Source organism: Prionailurus viverrinus, chromosome F2 (genome assembly GCF_022837055.1).
Source record: "Prionailurus viverrinus isolate Anna chromosome F2, UM_Priviv_1.0, whole genome shotgun sequence".
NCBI classification, from domain to species: Eukaryota; Metazoa; Chordata; class Mammalia; order Carnivora; family Felidae; genus Prionailurus; species Prionailurus viverrinus.
In genome coordinates, this window is record NC_062578.1 from 9,916,850 (window position 1) to 9,931,753 (window position 14,904).

At 50.3% G+C, this 14,904-nt stretch overlaps 1 protein-coding gene across 7 annotated transcripts in view; it reads left to right on the plus strand.

The window, feature by feature from the left end:
- Positions 1 to 13,577, plus strand: part of FAM110B (family with sequence similarity 110 member B) — a 145,964-nt gene extending 132,387 nt beyond the window's left edge. For 5 of the 7 annotated variants that reach the window (XM_047842815.1, XM_047842820.1, XM_047842814.1 and 2 more), the window contains one exon: positions 10,651 to 13,577. In XM_047842815.1, the coding sequence (XP_047698771.1) occupies positions 10,980 to 12,092 (1,113 nt within the window). In that variant the 5' untranslated portion in view covers positions 10,651 to 10,979 and the 3' untranslated portion in view covers positions 12,093 to 13,577. Of the gene's footprint in view, positions 1 to 6,372; positions 6,647 to 7,159; positions 7,390 to 9,953; positions 10,360 to 10,650 lie in introns of all 7 variants that reach the window. The other 2 variants (XM_047842816.1, XM_047842817.1) reach the window with 2 other exon arrangements.
- The last annotated feature ends 1,327 nt before the right edge of the window (positions 13,578 to 14,904 follow it).

Genomic DNA, 14,904 nt, shown 5'->3' on the forward strand with positions numbered 1-14,904 from the left:
TAAGGGTTCGGTCTATATTGCCACCCTTAATCTCTGTTATCGTATATATGAGCTACGATTGCCATAGAGGACAAGTCAACACACAGCTAAAGGAAAAAGCAGTATGTGAAGCACAGATGCTTAACATCGATGCTGGTGGGAGAACGTAGGTGCAGGGTCCCCAGATGCACCCAACCCTGGATTCTGGTCAGGGCCGTCAGGGGCCACTCACAAGTACCTACCCTCTGGCTTACACAGGGGCACCAGGCAGCCTCGAGGAGGCAGTTGTGAGCACGGATGAGGTGGTCCTCTGACAGTGTCTCCATGCGCAACACGGATCCTTTTAGAGTTCCGAATCTTTGAGATCGTTGAGCCCCTGGAAGGGTCGCCTGGTCTACCTGACTAAGGGAACCAGCTAACACTGAGACCCACGTTAATTAGCAAGACTTCTAAAGCCTGTGACTTGAGCACACTAGTCTTTAAAAGAGGACAGTGGTCCCTTGAACTTGACGTTCATTTAGAATTTGGCCTCCCGCATTCTCACAGCGGAACGTAAAACCACATAAAACTCTAGGAGAGGATAAAGTGGCTGCGAGTGGGATCGTTTTATGTTTGTTTGGATAAGGCAAGCGGTCCTATTGGATTTTCATTAGGAATCCTAGTGGCCCTGTTTTTTAATTACTTGTAGTTATTGTCATTAAGCAAGCCATTGTATTGCCAAATGATTTTGGGGGCCCAGCTACACGCAGCCTTGATTTCTGTAATCTCAGGTGAAAGGCAGGGCTCCCCCACCGTGGAACAAGTTGCTGGGCCTGTCTTAGCAGCATTTTCTTCGCCTTTGGCCAAGGAAGAACGTTGGACCAGAAATGTGATTTTTGTCCCCCTGATTCTGTTTTCATTCTAATTGTCTTAAATAGGAGAAAGGCATTTTAAAGGGAACCCATAACATTTTAAAATAACGGATTGACTTCAAAATGAAAACGAAGCATTTTCTAAATGACCTTGGAGAATGACATTAAAGAATCCATCGTGGATTGAGATTTGACCTGCTCTTTTTCTCCTCCCAATTTTAGGTTTGATTTCATTTTTAATAATGGCTCTATTATTTACTCTAGCCTGGTTCACTCACATAACTGTTTGCTTTGAAATTTGAAACCACATATTTTCTCTGTAACTCAAATAAAAATGGGGTCATGCGAATGACCTTTCAGACAGAAACTGCATAGTCAATCCACTTTGACAGAAATAGCAGACACACACACACACACACACACACACACACTATGGCTTGAGAGTAATGGAATCATTTTAAGACAAAAGATCATTCAGTTCCCGTAAAGCTCGAGATCTGATGACGGCGATTATCAGTGCCAAGTTGCGGACACTGGGGACGAAATTTAATAACCGCTCACATTTACTGAACAAACGTGGTGCTGAGTGCCATGCTGAGCGCGTTTATATACCTCACGGAGTTCCCACATCAGCCCTATGGAGGGTAGCAGTCATTATGCATAAGAGAGGAAACTGAGGCACACTCAGCTTGAGTAACTTCCCAGCGTTGCGGACCTTTAGGTGTGGTTGACCTTGACCCCTGGACCTGGGCTCTGAACTGAGGAGTGGCAGAGAGTGAACAGGGGAACAGAAAACCTGAGGGATACTGTGTGGATGGAGCCCTTTTGTTTTCTGGCCTGGATTCAGGAGGGATAAACAGGAAGTGAGTGTGCGCTTTTCTCTGTGCCTGAAGAATTCACCCTGCTGAGTTCTCCTTTCCGTCCCTGGGATGAGATCTCAGATGGCACCCATAGCCTCTTCAATGGGTCTTAAATAATTGAAAGTCCTCAGATCAGTTTCAGGAACGAAAGAGCCCAGTCCATCATTCTGTCTCAACCCCAACTCCAGCCTTTCATCCGGTTTAAATTAGCTTCTCCCTTTTCCAGCTCAGGCCTGTGTTGGCTCAGGAGAGAAGGGGGGGGGGGGGGTTGGGGGGAGGGGGTGAGGATTTACTGTGGAGGAGGGGACGTAATAAACATCGTGGGTTTTCCCCTCCTTTCTTGTTCCAGCTTCTTTCCCTCTCATGAGCAGGCGTCCCTTCTGACCCGAGTAGGTCCCGTGAGGCTGTGTGAATGTGCAGGCCAGGCAGAGTGCTCAGGGGAGGATCGCAAGGTATCCTGCCTTGGGCTTTGACACCTGTCATCTGGTGTGGTCCCCTGGGGACGGGGGATTTCAGAGCTGCCTTTCTTTGGGAGCTTTGGGGCTCCCTGGGGGCAGCCGCATCCCTCCTACCGCTAGGGGGTGCTCACGGCCTCCCACTCAGCGCAGGGCTGGGGGCTTCCTTTTGGGGGTGAATCTTTGGGGGCAATTCTGTTTACCATCACTCCAGAGCACCTTCTCCCAAATACCTAGGTGCACCTAGGAAACCCCCACTCTTGTACTCATGGAAACACGGCTTCATCTCACTGTCTGAGATGAAGGTAGACAGACAGAGCCACTGTCCTCCATCATAGCTCCGAGCAGAGAGCCTGAGACTGCCCTCCATACTGCTTTCCTGAGGCAGAGTTGTCTCCCGTAGCCGCCTTTGTGTGCCCCCTGGGCTTCATGAGGAAACACTGGGCGTAGCAAGTGGCACCCACCCCCCTCCGCTCTTCCCTCCAGCCTGGCTCAGCTCACAGCGCCACCTGGGGGATATTTCCATAACACAGGGCCTCCCCGGTTGTCCCAGTAATTTTCACACCTTGATCGAAATGCAGGCACAAGTTGTGTGCTGCCCCACCAGTGCGCCTGGCACATATGAGAGCCAGTGAGACAGACAGTTCCTCTTCGTCCATATCTATAAAGTCCTAAGAAGTTAACGGCAGGGGCGGGGCGCCTCAGTGGTTCAGTCAGTTGAGTGTCCGACTTCCGCTCAGGTCATGATCTCACTGTCGGTGAGTTCGAGCCCTGCATCGGGCTCTGTGCTGATGGCTCAGAGCCTGCAGCCTGCTTCGGATTCTGTGTCTCCCTCTCTCTGTGCCCCTCCTCTGTTCATGCTCCATCTCTCTCACTCTCAAAAATGAATAAATGTTTAAAAAAAAAAAAAAAACAAGCTAAGAGTTGGCCTGTCCACCATCTCTGCACCCATTCCAACATCTTTTTCTATCCCGCGGTTGTAGAGAATGGATGTGCCGGAAGAAACAGGGCTGAAAGGGGGTGCCCCAAAAGGGGGGGAACGGTTTACGCCACCTGTGGAAGACTAAAACAAAGGAATGGAAGCCTAGGGCAAGGGTTTGTTATTAAATCATCTGTGAAGACCTACTCTGTAGCCAACCGAAAAAATAAGCCGAAAAAGGACTAGGATACTGGACTCAAAAGTCAAAATGTTATTGGGAAAAGTCCCCGGTTGCCAAGAACATACGAAGGGATAGTGTGGTTGGAAGAGGATTATTTCACCAACAGCCTGGAGTTGATGTTGATGGCAACACTGAGGCCAAAAAAGAGAAGATTCCGCCGTCAGAATTACAGACGAGAGGGATTCACCGGGCGATGAGACAGAACGAGGCACGTCATTCAGTAATTGAAAAAGTACAGGTCCAGAAAGGGCAGTGGTTTTGACTTAATGCTTCCAGATGGTGGGCCCTCTGATTTCTTAGTTTCTGTGCAATTTGTAGCGTGCAAATGCAGTCTTTTTTTCAAACCTGCTTTTGTGACTTCCCCAGTTACTTTTCCACTTTTGACACTCTCCTTTGCTTTTGCACTTTTTGCAGGTTATTCTCCCAGCATGAAAGAAATGAATAAAAATGAGCATGCGCTAGGATGGGAACACGTTGAGAACATGGCATATTAATTAAAATGGACGCATTAACGTCTTCCAAATGGAATGGCGTTGCTCCCTTGAACCCACAGAACTGAGCGTTATTTGTGAATGCATTTTGCTTCGATAAAATAATTTTCTGTGAGAACCACAATATTGTTAACCGTGTGTGATGGGTATTAAGGACGTGACAAACGTTGTGAGACGCTGCTGGTTAGGAGACATCTGAGGCAGAGGGGAGGACAGGTGTGAATGCACACAGCTGGTCTGGAGGGACAGACTACCATAGTTCATTTTGGCTCAGGTCTGGGGTGCAGAGGAGGGAGGGATGGAAGAGAGAGTGTGTACCTCCCCACAAACCACTTCTCAGCAGTCAAACTGGGAGCCAGAATCGTCCTCAACACGCCCCCCTCACCCTCCACACCCAGCGCGTCTCCAAGTTCAGCCCAGTGTACTTCTTCCAATGTCTCTCGAAATTGTCCACACTTCTCTCCATCCCCAGAGACACCCTCCGCATAATGGTTATGAATGAAAAGTGTGCCCTTATCTAACCTTCTCGGGTCCTATAAAGAGGTGGGTACTATCATTGTCCCCATTTTGGAGATGGGGAACCTGAGGCCCAGGAAGATGCCATAACCTGCCCATGGCGGCTCAGCCATTGCAGGGCTGAGCCAGGATCCAGACCCAGAGGCAGCTACTCCAAGCCCAGCCACCTTCTCCCTCCCCCGGACGGTTCTGACTCTTCTATTGTGAGTGCATTTCTCTTACGTTTGTAAAGAATTCAAAGGTTAACACTGTTGTGTGAAACTGTGCATTTTTGCCGCACCGACGAGGATGTCTGTCTGTCCTTAAGTGGGAAAAACCGAGACTGTAGTTGCAAGAGTGACCCTCCCCTACCAGGTTGGGGTTTGATGCCTAAAGGCAGTAGCACAAATACTGTTACCACAACAAACAAAAAAGTCAGAAAGCAGCATGGCCCAGGTTGACACGTACTGTCAGTGTTCTGTGCTCTAACTTGGTAGGAAATCAGAAGATGGGTTCTTCAAGAATTCTTACTCACCTCGAAGGTAAACCGCTTCTTCTGTTGTCCGCCTCCAGGAATGTTTGAACTGAAGGCATTTCCAAGCTCGCCAAATTCAACACATTCAGTTTTCGTAGAGAAGGTCACGTTTGGTGACCGCAAGTGGAATTCGGCTCCCACCTAATGGCAACATTTCCAGCTTTTCTCCGTAGTAACGCGCGTGGGAAATGGCCAGTCTTCACATAGCTAAGGAATGTCTATGGGTGAATCCGGGACTGTGTCGAGTCCCAAGGTCCTGGCTCTAACTCCCTTGCTTTCTTCCTACGTGCCCCACAGACCCCAGACTTGAATTCACTTGAGAGACAAGAAAGCTTGTCTTGTTTTCCTCTGCGCCCGAGGCACTTGGGTTCTAACCTGATGCTCGAGAGTGCAGCGGTGGGCTTCCTCTCGCCCCTCAAAGGTGCACCAGCTTCCTAGGCCTCGCCTGGGATCTGTGAGCGGCACAGGATCTAGGTCCCCCCCACACCAGACCTACTTCAGGAGTGGGCGTTTGCAGGGCATCCCCTGGGGTGCACGGGCACGTAACAGCTTGAGAAACACTGCTTCAAGTGGGTGAGAGTCACCGTGTGCGCCTGTGGCCTCCAGCCCTCCCCACCCAGAGCAGGACCCCCCCACAGATAACGTGACCCCTCTAGCCCCTCTGCTCCACGGGGGGGGGGGGGGGGAGGAACCGGCAGGGCCCTGCCCCCGTCACCCAAGGCCAGATTGCTGTGGAGTTCACGTGCACCCTGATGCGGCGGACCATTTTGTGTCTCACCTCTGCCAAGCTTTGTTCTCCGGTTCATTTTTTACTTCTGTGAAATGTTCAAATGGATATTAAACAGGGGAGAATGTAGCCAAATAGTTGGTGAGCGGAAGTGTCTCTCTGCCTCGGGCTTACGTTCCCTCTTCGTAGCCGTAAGTCAGGGATCAGGCAGGACTGTATAATTACCTTTGTTGATGAAATTCTAGGTGGCGGAGCTCTGATCTTCCTTTCCTAGAATAAGGTAAAGAAATAGAAGCCCCTCCTGGCCGGTGCCAGGCCACACCCGAGGGACCTGTCCAGGGGTCAGAGGGGCGTCATCTGCTCCCCGAGCAGAGATCGTGGTTGTCACACACCCATGACCTCGAGATGTGGCCCCGGAGTTCCAGGCACGGCATCTACCATTTGACCGATCTCAGCCAGCACCGTGTCAACGTTGAAAAGGAAAAGAACAGAAGTTAGGGATTATGGGAGCATTAAAAGAAGGAGCACCTAAGCTGCCTTCATTAGGTCTGAAGTAGCTGTAGTTTGTTGGCCAAAACAGATCCTGTAGCACCCAACCTGTTTCTTCCAGGAAGATGCTTTTCCTTTTCCTCTCCAAAGAGTCCGGATTAAAACGTGTAGGCTCGGAACCTGGTCGTTTGTAAATATCAGGGTGTTGAAAGTTACTAGGGAGATTGGGGGTGCCAGAGGGAAGGGGTGGAAACAACAAGGAAATGCAGTGCGAACTGCTTCCAGTCACAACCTTTCTAACATAATCTTTTCACACCGGTTTTGTTCTAGTGCGTGCTTCCGAAGGTTAGATGGCGTGGAACAGATGGGAGTGCCTGCGGGAGCCATCCTGAGCGTCTGCCTCTGTTTACCCATTGCCTCGCCTTTTTTTCCACGAAGAAAGCAAACTGTGAAAGCAAGACAGGGAGCTTTCTGAGGCGGGTGCCCGGGTATTTAAATAAACTGGTGTCTGCCAGTCTTGTGAGCCGAAAGTAATGATTTTTGTTTCGTGTTCTCAACGACACCAAAGCCCGCCTTAACAGACAGGGCCATGCGGTACGGTCAGGTCAGTAGCGGTGGAGGTTGGGGCTTCTGGTCTTAGCAGGATAGGGTTAGAAGGGGAGACAGTCGAGCAGGCCAGCATGGGCTCTAATGCCAGTTCACATTACGTGATAAGGACAAGTCATCATGCGGAGAATATTGTCCTAAGAACGGTAAATACAGGAACCACAATGCAGTCCTGAGCCAATATTCCCATATGCCATTTTGAAATTGGAAATAGCTCGCTCCTTCTTGGCTGCTCAGAACCACATGACTTGGAGGGAGGAGGGAACCACATGACTTAGAGGGATAGGAGGTGCTTGGGTGAGATTCCCAAGATCTTGGGAATCTCACCCAAGCACCTCCTATCCCAGATGAGGAGACGAGGCCCCAGCAGAAGAGGCTCCAGGAGCTCTGTCTCCTGCAACCCACTGGACGATCCTCTCCCCTCGGCTCACCTTGCCAGAGGTTGGCTTTGGTCCCTGAGCACAGAGCTGATGGGCGCCAATCTCAGTCCTGTCCTTCACTGTGTCCCCAGATGTACCGCCCCTGTCCCCTCTGTGGACACGGTTGGAAACTCCAGAGGTAACTAATCAGCGGAGACGTTACACATGCTGGGAAGAAACGTCGCCTGTCCTGGGGGCAGCCTGCTGTCGCGCACTCCGTTTGTGATGGATTGCCTCTGACCCCAGGCTCTCCTGCCTGTTCTGGCCCTGAGCCCCTCTGTGAAGCGAGCCCCAGTTCATCTTCCCAGGAAGGTGGACCCAGGTTGGTGGATGACCAAACGCAGAAGACTCCGCAGAGAAATAGTCGCTCCCTTCTGGCATTTCACTCAAAATGTGTTCAAAGAAACAATCTCACCGAATCCATGAGAGGGGGAAGGAGGCGGTGACATTTTAAACTACATAGCGCACAATTAAAGGAAGTTATTGTGTAGGAATTGCCTTGGGGCTTCTCAACTCTCGCATAGGAAAATATTTTTATTAGAACAAGTCCTTTTGCAGATTCCCAAAATCGTCTCTTAGCAAAACACGGCGATGGGTGTATTTGGAGATTGAGCTTGTAAAAGATGATGAGAGAGGAATCTCAGGCTTCCCTCCCCCCCCCCCCACCTCCATGCTTGTTATTAATGGACCCTTCATTTTCTTTTTTTTTTTTTTTTTTTTTTTTTTTTTTTTATGAAATTTATTGACAAATTGGTTTCCATACAACACCCAGTGCTCATCCCAAAAGGTGCCCTCCTCAATACCCATCACCCACCCTCCCCTCCCTCCCACCCCCCATCAACCCTCAGTTTGTTCTCAGTTTTTAAGTCTCTTATGCTTTGGCTCTCTCCCATTCTAACCTCTTTTTTTTTTTTTTTCCTTCCCCTCCCCCATGGGTTCCTGTGAAGTTTCTCAGGATCCACATAAGAGTGAAACCATATGGTATCTGTCTTTCTCTGTATGGCTTATTTCACTTAGCATCACACTCTCCAGTTCCATCCACGTTGCTACAAAAGGCCATATTTCATTTTTTCTCATTGCCACGTAATATTCCATTGTGTATATAAACCACAATTTCTTTATCCATTCATCAGTTGATGGACATTTAGGCTCTTTCCATAATTTGGCTATTGTTGAGAGTGCTGCTATGAACATTGGGGTACAAGTGGCCCTATGCATCAGTGCTCCTGTATCCCTTGGATAAATTCCTAGCAGTGCTATTGCTGGGTCATAGGGTAGGTCTATTTTTAATTTTCTGAGGAACCTCCACACTGCTTTCCAGAGCGGCTGCACCAATTTGCATTCCCACCAACAGTGCAAGAGGTGGACCCTTCATTTTCTTAACGTGAGAGCAGATGATTTTATACGTACGCCACTTTATTTTGTAAATTAGTTATTTGATGTTAGTGAATACGTTACCCTTAATATTGCTTATTATAACCAAAGATGCTGAAAAGGGCTGTAACCAGTTACCCTGGGATGCTGACGCATTCATAAATGTTCTCTGTCAGCAGTAACAGGCAAAGAGACTTGTTCTTAGAAAAATGCTACATGGGACACCTGGGTGGCTCAGTCGGTTAAGCGCTGGACTTTGGCTCAGGTCATGATCTCACAGTTCCTGGGGTGGAGCCCCTGATCTCACAGTTCGTGGGTTCGAGCCCTGCCTCGGGCTCTGTGCTGACGGCTCAGAGCCTGGACCCTGCTTCCGATTCTGTGTCTCCCTCTCTCTCTGCCCCACCCCCACTTGTGCTCTGTCTCCCTCTCAAAAATAAATAAACATAAAATTTTAGGGGGCGCCTGGGTGGCTCAGTGGGTTGTGCCTCCGACTTCAGCTCAGGTCATGATCTCAAGGTTCGTGAGTTCAAGCCTCATGTCAGGATCTGTGCGGACAGCTCAGAGCCTGGAGCCTGCTTCGGATTCTGTGTCTCCCTCTCTCTCTGGCCCTCCCCTGCTCACACTCTGTTTCTCTCTGTCTTTCAAAAATGAGTAAATGTTAGGGGTGCCTGGGTGGCTCAGTTGAGTGTCTGACTTCAGCTCAGGTCATGATCTCAAGGTTCATGAGTTCAAGCCCTGCATCAGGCTCTGTGCTGACAGCTCAGAGCCTGGAGCCTGCTTCGGACTCTGTCTCCCTCTCTCTCTGCCCCTCCCCTGCTTGTACTGTCTCTGTCTCTCTCTCAAATATAAACATTAAAAAAAATTTTTTTAGGGGCACCTGGGTGGCTCAGTTGGTTAAGGGCCCAACTTCAGCTCAGGTCATGATCTCACAGTTCGCGAATTCGAGCCCCATGTCGGGCTCTGTGCCGACAGCTCAAGGCCTGGAGCCTGCTTCGGATTCTGTGTCCCCCTCTCTCTCTGCCCGTTCCCTGCTCATGCTCTGTCTCTCTCTCTCTCTCTCTCAAAAATAAACATTTTTTTTTATTTTTTTTGAAAAATGCTACATATATCGTTCACTAAGTAGAGAGACAGCCGATAGATTGATACTGGGAGTATTGATAAATGTTTCGTTGTGGTGGTTTTGGATGAGGGCGGGGGTGGTCGGAGTGTTCAGAAAGCCACAAATAATAAATCCGTGAATACTCAATTCTTGCACCAGTTTTCTATAGCACAGACATGCTTAGGAATGATTGACGTCTTCACATGTTCTTAGTTCTTCGCTCTCTAGGGGATTGGGGAAAACGCATACCACAGAGAAACCCTTGATTTCTGCTCATGAAGTGTGAAACATTATGGAGCATTTATGATCAAATTAGTTAACTTGGTTAATCCGGAGGTCTTTCTAATTTTCTTTTTTAATTAAAAAAATAAATGAATAAATGAATAAATAAATAAGCTTGCTTTATTTAACAGGAGGAGCTCCATACCGTAGACTTGGCTTTCGGGAGAAAGTGCTTTCAAATATATGGGTTGTCCAAAGTCAGATAACTGAAACCTGCTTTTAAAAAACTTGTTTCCATCTCTGCTGCCAATCCCGTGGCTCGCCCCGTTATCTTCAGCTTTTGAAGAGTGAAGGAAGCGCTCCTTTCAGACGTTACTTGAGCGGGTCGGTAGGAAGAAACCCCGAAGCGTTTTTGTGCCGGCCGCCCGCCGCCGGAAGGAAGGAGACGGCGCTCCCCGACTCCCCGACTCCCCGACTCCCCGACGCGGTCGCCGGCGCGGATGCGGGAGCCTCGCAACGCCGCGGGGTTCAGGGCCCCGGGGACCCGGCCCTGGCCAAGCCCGCATTTCCACACTCACCCAGGATTTGCTGGGTTTGGTGCGAGGGACGCCCGCCGGGCGTGATCGGGGGGGCGGATCGCGGCCACGGAGAGGCAGCCGCGAGAGCCCACACGCGTGGGAGAGCGCGGCCCCCGTGAGCGCGCGCCCCGAGCCCCCGTGTCCGACTGAGGGCGCCCGGGGCGCGCGCTCCGGGCCCCGGGGCCCCGCCGCCCAGGCGCGGCCGGCGGGGGTGGGAGGGGGGGGCGGGGGCGCCGCGGGCTTTCTCTGTTGCTACAGCCGTGATGTCATTCGCCCGTCCTAACCCGCGGTTGGTTGTTGTGTGTTTCAGCTCTGCCTGCAGTCGAACACAAAGACCCGGAGGAGACTCCCACGTCGTTCGGGGAGAAGAAAGGAGGCGGCCGGGCGCATCAGAGGCACTCGTGGCTCGTGGCCTTCCGGAGAGGGGGGCGAGCGGATCGGAGGCGGGGGGCGCGGGGGGCGGTCGGCGAGCCGTGAGATGAGGCGCCGCCGCCGCTGCTGCTGCTGCTGCTGCTGACGACTCCCAGACCCCAGGCTCCGTGCGCCGCCCTGCGTGCTTCATGTACATGTGTCTGCCCCGCGCACCCGGAGGCGCCCAGACGAGAATCCAACACGGCTGCCGGGGAGAGGCCACCCACCATGCCCACGGAGACGCTCCAGACAGGTAGCATGGTGAAGCCGGTCAGCCCCGCGGGCACCTTCACCTCGGCCGTGCCCCTGCGCATCCTCAACAAAGGCCCCGACTACTTCCGCAGGCAGGCCGAGCCCAACCCCAAGAGACTCAGCGCCGTGGAGAGGCTGGAGGCCGACAAGGCCAAGTACGTCAAGAGCCAGGAGGTCATCAACGCCAAGCAGGAGCCCGTGAAGCCGGCCGTGCTGGCCAAGCCGCCCGTGTGCCCCGCGGCCAAGCGCGCCCTGGGCAGCCCGACGCTCCGCGTGTTCGGCGGCCACGCCAAGACCGAGAGCGGCGTGCAGAGGGAGACCCTGAAGCTCGAGATCCTGAAGAACATCATCAACAGCTCAGAGGGCTCCAGCTCGGGCTCGGGGCACAAGCACAGCGCCCGGAACTGGCCGCCCCACCGGCCGGACTCCGCCGACCTGCAGCGGCACTCGTTCGCCGAGTCCCTGAAGGTGTACCCCACGCAGGGCCGCGGCAGCCCGCAGGAGGGTGGCTCCCACGGGGGCCGGCGGCTGCTGGAGCCGGCGGCCGAGTCCTTCCTCCACGTCTCGCACAGCTCCTCGGACATCCGCAGGGTGACCAGCGCGAAGCCCTTGAAAGCGATCCCCTGCAGCAGCTCCGCGCCCCCCCTGCCTCCCAAGCCCAAGGTCGCGGCCGCGGCCACCGCCAAGTCCCCCGAGGCCGACGCGGTGGAACCGGCCTGCGGCGTCAGCCGGAGGCCCTCGCTCCAGCGGTCCAAGTCGGACTTGAGCGACCGGTATTTCCGGGTGGACGCGGACGTGGAGAGGTTCTTCAACTACTGCGGACTGGACCCCGAGGAGCTGGAGAACCTCGGCATGGAAAACTTTGCCCGGGCCAACTCCGACATCATATCCCTCAACTTCCGCAGCGCAAGCATGATCAGCTCAGACTGCGAACAGTCTCAGGACAGTAACAGTGACCTTAGGAATGACGACAGTGCCAATGACCGGGTGCCATACGGCATCTCTGCCATCGAAAGAAACGCGAGGATCATCAAGTGGTTGTATAGCATCAAACAAGCCAGAGAGTCACAGAAGGTCTCCCACGTGTGAGACAGAAAGGCGTGCGAAGGAGGGAGGGGTGGGTCTCTGTCTGTGCATCCACAGTCGTGAAGGGTGTGAGGTCTCCTTGAAGTGTTGTGAGCTTCTCCACTCTCTTTGTGTTGCTTGTTGTGCAATGTTTCCAAGTTGCATGCCTGTCAACATGGGGACCGACCCGGCTTCCACGTCCACCATGGCTGCAGAGCCCGGCTGAATGCACGTCACCTGCCAAGAGTTTGCGGCCAGAATCCAGAATCCAACTAGGGCTTCGATCTTTTGAGCAAAACTGTTTACACGAAAAACGGTAGACAACTTCTTCGATATTTATGTGGTTCTTGTGTTTTTCTATCCCGCGCTATTGTGTCTTAATTAAAAATCTTATCCACTGGCTTTTAAGTTGAGAGGAGAACCGTTTCGAAGTAAAAAGCCAATTTGCCTACACGCGAGACCCAAACAGTGGGGAAGGAAATGGGATCTGCTACCAAGCGGATAACAGTGACTGACCTGAGTGAGAGAACCAGGCTGGGTTTTCTGAGGAAGAACAGCGGTGAGCCTGATGTTAAGCGTTCGCGTATTGGAATTCTCCTGCCACTCGTTAAAGTAATGGGGCAACCGTGCTACGTTCTGTGTCCGACTCCGTGTGTAAAATGTTGGTGCTTCTGTGTAATACTGACCCCGAGGAAAGACAATCAGATACAACGAGGGCGATTAAATCTAGGAGTCCGGGGGTTGGGGGTTTTGTTGATGTTCTGATTTGGGTTGATTCCAAAATTCCTACTATTAATCTTTTGACGGGAATGGCCATCCTAAAGCTGATACTAAATGTCTTAAAAACCAAAACAAAACAAAAAGGTTTTTGATCAAGAACTGATTCTATGCTGATTCTCTTCCCTCTCTCCTCCCCTTCCTGCGTTGTTGATTTATTTGGGAGAGGGGGGTGGGGCTTGCGCAGGTTTGAGTTCTCTGAAGACATAAACACAAATGGAAATACCAGCCATATCAGTATAGAGCCTCCCATGCAGAAGTGAATACCTTCCGTAGCTGAACCATATCCGAGCAGTGCGATTGTGTTGTCTTGCCTATGTTATTCTCTCAGGCTGTGGACCTTTGTTACAGCTCTAGGAAACTGTAGAGACATGATGCCATGTAGCTTCCCGCCCCCCCCCCGCCCCCCCCCCGCCTTTGGTCTCTAGTGCTGCCTATCAACTTGTTCCCCGTTTTCCCCAGTAACCTGTCCCGCAGGTGGTTAGTTAGCTGTGGACCAGCTGATAGTCGCTGTGCGGTCGCAGAGAGGTAAACGTGTGGCAGTCTGCTTCATTGCTCTGTACTCATGCCCCGAAGTTCTCAGCAGCACTACCTTAGACTTCATCGGCTAATGGGAAACTTTTTATGGTGTAAATGCTGTAAGACTTTGTACATACTTCAGTTGTTATGAAATCTTTAAGAAACAAACAAAAAAAAAGTTACGCTAATAAATAGCTCTGGTGCAGGCACTAATGGTGGTGGTTTCTCTTTGTCCTTTTCTTTGCTCCCTCCTTCAACGTTTAGCTTTGGACTGTGGGCCAGAAGCGGATTTTTGATCGTGTTGAAGACACATTGTTTCATTAAGTTATTTTCACCACATCACAGTTCTTCCGAATGATAGCGATAGCAATGTGCTTTTGTTAAAATAGCTTCATCCGGCTTCCTAAAATATGCTGCCTCTTCTTTACTTAGTTCACACGTTTGTTATTTTTACCTTTTCTTACACATCAGGATTTTTCACATCTTCTCCAAGACTCCAGTTGTAAATATTTATGAGTTCATACAGCGGAGACATCCCCTTGAATGGTCTTTATTTGTACAAGCCCGACATCGTGAACATTACCTGTGTCCATACACCTGCCCACCCGTTCATTCGTTCCTCTTTCAACAGGTCATTGGACGAGCGGCTCCCTTTTTCAGGCCTCATGGTAGGCACATGACTATCGTGGTCAACAACACGGTCTCTGCCTCAGGGAGCACAGGTTCTCAGGTTTACTTTCCGAGAAACATCATTCTTCTTAGTGGACCTACCTTATCTCCTCTTATGAGGACATTGAGTATTCAACTGTTTACTGAATCAAGTTATTTGAAGGCTAACACTTCTTCAAATTTCCACATGATATGTTAGTGTGAAAGAAAGCATCATTTGAAAACTTTTCAGAAACAGAAATGATAAGATTCCCAACCACTACTGTTTGTAACACTTTCCTTCTGGAGATCAAATTTGGTTCCTTGACTCTCTGCTGGGTTTGAATTCTTTCTGGTTCTCTGATTAGTTTTCAGTTCAACTAGACTTCTACTTCCCAGAAGAAACATTCTGAAATGCAGCTTGGCGTGGGTGATGACACAGCACATTCAGGATAATAGAATGAAAATAGGTTTCTTTCATTTAGTTCAAAATAAGTTATATATATATATATATATATATTTATATATATAACATTTATAGTTATATATCATATATAATATATATAATATATAAGTTTTATATATATTATATATATTACATATATATAATACACTCACACACATGCACATATATATATATTCTTATATTCCCTAACCATTAGGGAAGAAGTGTGGCCATTTGAAATATTCATGGCTTAGTATTTATATATCCATCTCTTTCTAGGGCTATTGAAATACCAAAAATTGTGTCATTTTTCTAAGGAAACCAGTTTTTTTTTTGGAAGAAGAGCACTTCTTAGCTAATTTAACATCACTGCCCATGCTATTTGAGTCATGGATCCTGTTGAGTCTTCCAGCATTTGAAAACCACATGTAATCTGCATCCCACCAT